This window comes from Psammomys obesus, unplaced genomic scaffold (assembly GCF_907164565.1).
Source record: "Psammomys obesus unplaced genomic scaffold, mPsaObe1.curated_primary_1811, whole genome shotgun sequence".
NCBI classification, from domain to species: domain Eukaryota; kingdom Metazoa; phylum Chordata; class Mammalia; order Rodentia; family Muridae; genus Psammomys; species Psammomys obesus.
The window spans coordinates 1,078,621-1,083,602 of record NW_026587759.1 but is presented as its reverse complement, the minus strand read 5'-3'; the positions used below and the strand labels follow the sequence as shown (position 1 = coordinate 1,083,602).

At 48.4% G+C, this 4,982-nt stretch overlaps 1 protein-coding gene across 1 annotated transcript in view; it reads right to left on the bottom strand.

Moving 5' to 3' along the window:
* Positions 1-4,431, bottom strand: part of Glrx (glutaredoxin) — an 8,516-nt gene extending 4,085 nt beyond the window's left edge. Inside the window, exon 1 of the mRNA XM_055604062.1 lies at positions 4,127-4,431. Within this exon, the coding sequence (XP_055460037.1) occupies positions 4,127-4,333 (207 nt within the window). The 5' untranslated portion in view covers positions 4,334-4,431. The remainder of the gene's footprint in view (positions 1-4,126) is intronic.
* Between the last annotated feature and the right edge of the window lie 551 nt (positions 4,432-4,982).

Here is a 4,982-nt window from a genome sequence, read left to right as displayed (position 1 = left end):
ATCTATCTATCTATCTATCTATCTATCTATCTATCTATCTATCTATCATCCTGAGGCAGAGTCTCACGCCCCTCCTGTGCTGGGATTACAAGCAGGCTGTCACCTGCGCATGGCCACTTCTCTTTATGCCTGTGAGGTAAAGCTTTGTTCGCTGAGCCATCCTCCCAACACCCACATCTCCACTTTTTGAGCACTCTTGGGTAGGCTTTGAGCTCATGGGCTCCTCAACTGCTGTGACTCAAAGACCCTTCCTCTGCCACAAACCACTGACCACCATTCACACTTGAATTCTGTGCAGCCTCAGAACGTCTCTCAGTTTCCATCCAGACCCCGTCCCTCCTTCAGTCTCTGGTTCTTGTTCCCATGAAAGGAAATTCCAAGAAAGCAGCTGATGAACCGATTAGAGCTTCGGGGGCCGTGAAGCCCGTGGCTGTGGCAGTGTCAGGGCTGACACTATAATTTATCTTGGGTGACCTTTAGCCTACCTTGCCCACCTCAGTGTCACACCCAATGAAAAGATAAATGCTTTTGGAATGTAGTAACTTAAAGCCCACCTGCTACCAGCCAAAGGGGTAAGAATGCCATCAAAAAACCTACGAGGCCCACAAGCTCAGCTGCAACCTGCTTTTGATGTTCCTTCCAAGGTGTTTTTTTTTTGTTTGTTTGTTTGTTTGTTTTTTATTCTTTTATTTGGCTCTATTCTGCTAGTATAAAATTTAATCAAACTGCTTCTGTGTTGGAATATGCATGCTGAGGTAACCCCGGTCCATGTTCTCAGGCCAAGCTCTCTCCTGTGACTCTAGAATAGCCCATCTCCTTTGAGGAAAGGGCAGCTTTTGCGTTGATGAGCTACAATAATCAGAACAACCCTTTCAAGGGTCAAATCAAGTCTCCTTTTCCTTTGCCTTGATGAGGCCCTGATAGGTCCATTTAAAACAATAGCCTGCTGCCTACATCTTGCCTCTCCTTTCCTAGTTAATTTTCTTTGTGAACACATCTCTGCCACCTCCAAAATATACAATTCATTGTATTATTTGTCTCTCCAATAAAGGTGCATATTTAAAAAAATAGCAATTTTTTTTCATGGCTGTATTTCCACTGGGCAGAAACGTGCCTGGTACATTGCAGATGTTGAAAACTATTTGTCCTATGAATGTGAGGGAAAAATAATCCTTCTCAGACAAAAATGGAAGCACTTTGCTACGAAACAGTTGTCCTGTAAGAGGCAACCAAAGTTCTGTCAAGAGCTTATGAGAAAGGCAGAGCTTTGGAGAAAAACAGATGAAAGCTCCAGGGTAGGAGCCTCGGGAAGCTAAATCACCTGACTGAAGACTGCTGAGCTCCTACTGTATACCGCTGCCCATGGGCCACATGGAGAAATTGGAACAGCCAACTACTCTCAAGTTCTCATGCTCTTAGAATGTAAAGACCACCAGAACCTAGAAGCAGTGAGAGGAAAACATTCATGCCTCCCTCAGAAAAGATGCACTAGGATTTGGACTCAAGAACCGGTTGAGGGGTGGGAGTATATACGCAGGATCAGAGCTATGGCTCCGTGGACAGCATGAGGGCCCTGGGAACAGACCCTCAGGAACCATGGGAAAGTCAGGCATGGCAGCACACAATCCTGGGAGTGGAGGGAGAGACAGGTGGATCTCAGGCACGCACCGGCTAACCAGTCTAACCAAACTGACGAGGGCGCAGGGTCAGTGAGAGAATCCTACCTCAGAAAACCGAAGGTGGGGAGTGATTGAGAAACATCCTGAGGTCAACCTCTGGTACACATGTACGTGTGTACATGCACACGCGCGCGCGCACGCGCACACACACGCATTTTGTAATTTAACGTTAAAAGGCCATTACAAAATAGCGTTGCTAGAGAAATCAATGCAAACATTTCTTAAATGAAGAAACTTGGGTCTTGTTGGTCTTGTTTTGTCTTTTCTCCGAACATGTGCTGCCGGGCTAAAGACAGCATTTTTCTTAATTCTGTTGTAACCGGAGGCACCTACAGATATTTCAGGCTGCTCCTTGCTGGCTGGCTCCCGCCTCTGCTGTTGGGAGGCTCATTAGTAGCCAGTTAGGCTGCAATGTGACCTGAGCGTGGGACTGTCTGAAACTTTTCTACAGGTGATTCCATTGGCAAGCTAAATTTGGGGCCGCTGTCCGGGAGGACTGTGGTGAGAGCAGGGGCCTGTAGGAGTGTTCACACTTCTCCTCACTCACTCAGGCACACTCTCTGCTTGTGTCCCTGCCCCAGGACGTCATCCTATAGCCGTAATAGCAGTTTTGATCCACACTACCATGCAGATTTCTGAATGAGATAATTTCCAAGGCTTTATACCAATAACCCGGAGGGAAAAAAATTATTTTCTTTTCTGAGTCAGAGTTTTTCTGGGTAGCCTTGGCTGTCCTGGACTCGCTTTGTAGAACAGGCTGGCCTCAAACTCACAGTGACCTGCCTGCCTCTGCCTTCCTGATGGCTGGATTACAGGGGTGCACCACCATGCCCAGCTCCAGAGAAAATTCTTTAAAATTCACACTAAAGCTCAAGTAGGAAATGTGTTTTTGACAACATATGTCCCTGAAAGAGAGTTAAGTGGACAGGAATGACTGCCCTGCCAGGAGAGAGGATACTCCATAAAAGTCCCACCCCCAACGCCTTTGGCTATCAGTTTGTATAAACAATGAGCCTCAGAGAGCCTGTGTTGGGAAAAGGCTGAAGGTGCCAGCCAGTGGAGGAGCTCACCACACAGGGGGAGATTTCACACAGTTCTGAGCCGCTGGAAGACCAACTGGATCTGAGATGGCTCCTGGACCTGGCCTGTAACCCTCCTGCTGTCTATTTATTTAAGAAGGAAGAAGGATCAGCTAGAAAGGTGCTTACTCATGAGAGTGAAGACCTTAGTTTCATCCTCCAGAATCCACAGAAAGAGCTGGGTGCAAGTCACACTGTTGGGGAAGCTGAGCTAGGAGGACCCCTGGGGCTTTCTGGCTGCCTGACAACCCAGCCCAGCCCGTGACTCCAGATTCAGAATTCAGTGCGGGCCCTGTCGCAGAGAGCAAGAGTGAGAGGTGACTGGGTGACTGAAGAAGTCACCCACCTCTGGCCTGTGGAGTAACTATGAGTAGACAGGACTTGGGGGGGTCACTGAAGCTCTTTGTTCATCTTCCTAGTGAAGCCTCATTGATGAATAAGTTTTTTTCTCTGTGTTTCCACTGTCATGTGTCTCTTTAATTAGTATTGGAGGCAGGTGGCCAGGTTCTCGGCTTGTTGGCACTGGGGCTGTCCTCCAACACACCAGTAACAGTGAGACAAGCTCACCCGTCCAGCCTGAGTCTGTTAGGCCAGCCACTTCACCACAGCCCAGGCACAAAGAAAGCCTTTCTGAGGGAGAAGAGGGGGTTCTGAGAGAGCCGCACAGTGTATTTGCAGAACAGGACTCTCAAGTGGCCACTGTACTCTTGCAGCCTGGGTCACCCAGGATCTCCCAGGGAAGAGCCTGTCATATAATACAGAGAGTTACTGTGATAACCAGGCCCGAACAGCAACAGGCCTGAAAATATCCTGCAATGAAGGCAGCACAGGGGCAAATAATGGAGTGCAGCATTTATTTTTTTTCTAGTGGGTGGAGCTAGATAAGAATGAACAAACTGGGTGATAAATAAATAAATACAGCCTAGAGAAAAGAAAATGAAGGGTCACACACCTCACCGAGACGCCTGAAAACAGGGAAGGAAGAGTGTGCACTTTCCATAACACTGCCTATCGCAGCCAGCCTCATGGCTCTTTCCTGCCTTGACAGATCCAAACTGTCCGTTCAAAATAGTGCTTAAAACAAAGCCTTCAGATCCATAGTTCACTGCTACCAGCCCAGCTGTCAGGCCCACCGACTCGGCACCACACACCAGACTGCTGCCTTCTGGTCCTCCCGGGCAGTCCTGCTGCCCACTCCTTTGACCACTGTCTCCCTCAGGTCCCTCCCCCACACCCTGCAAAGCCCTCCCGGTGGTTGGAAGGACAGAGTCCTGGCAACAGCATCCTAGAAAAGGCACAGACGTCTGGATAGCTCTGAAAGGAAGCAGCAACCCCCCAGCAGTTTCCTTAGCATTTGAACACACTCACGGTTCTCGCTCCTGTGAGCTGTTGTAAATAATCTTGAATCTCAGTGGTGTTGTTGGTAGCTGTGATATCCACGAATTCCAGAAGCCCTTGCTTGAAAGGCAGCTGGCTGAGAATTTCTTGGGTCTTTCTGCAGTAGGGGCAGCTGGGCTTGATGAACACGACCACCTTCCCGGGGTGGATCTTGCAGTTCACAAACTCCTGAGCCATGCTGACAGGCTGCTGCTTCCCCAGGAGGAGCCTTCAGCGTTCAGCTGAAGGTACTGTCCGCTGGAAAACCTGGAAAACGCGGCTTTGCCAGCAGCTCTCATTTAATAAGGAACCTCCTTGGAGGAGGAGTTAACAAGTAGGATGCTTCATTTTTAAAGGGCCAGCCCCAAAGTCAATTCATTCCAGTATGATTCACCAGTTGCTAGGCCTACAAATGCTCGCTTACTGTTTAATCCATAATAGCATAGGCCAGGCTGTCTTTGTGTTCTCCCTGCTTTGTCCAATAGCAGGGAGCATAAATAAGTCACCTTTAGGGGTAGCAGAGACGGCACTGACCAGTTTCTGGGAAGGAGGCCGATGCCTCCGAGAGTAAATGTTCTTTCTTCTCTTTTGGAAACACGGTTGTCTTAAAATCATAAACACAATCCTTCAGGAAAGCTTTGACACCTCGTAGGAAGTGGGGTCTGCCCGGTGACGGGGCCCTGTGCTGCACCCGGGGTGATTTCTTGGCCTGGAAGCTGGGTGCTTGTTGTGTGATTAGCGGAATTGGTTCTCCGTAAAAATATGGTATTTTTGACAAAGATATTTGGACTTTAACTTCTGTCTCTGAAAAGTGTGGTGTACAATACTGAGGCTATTCTGAGCAATG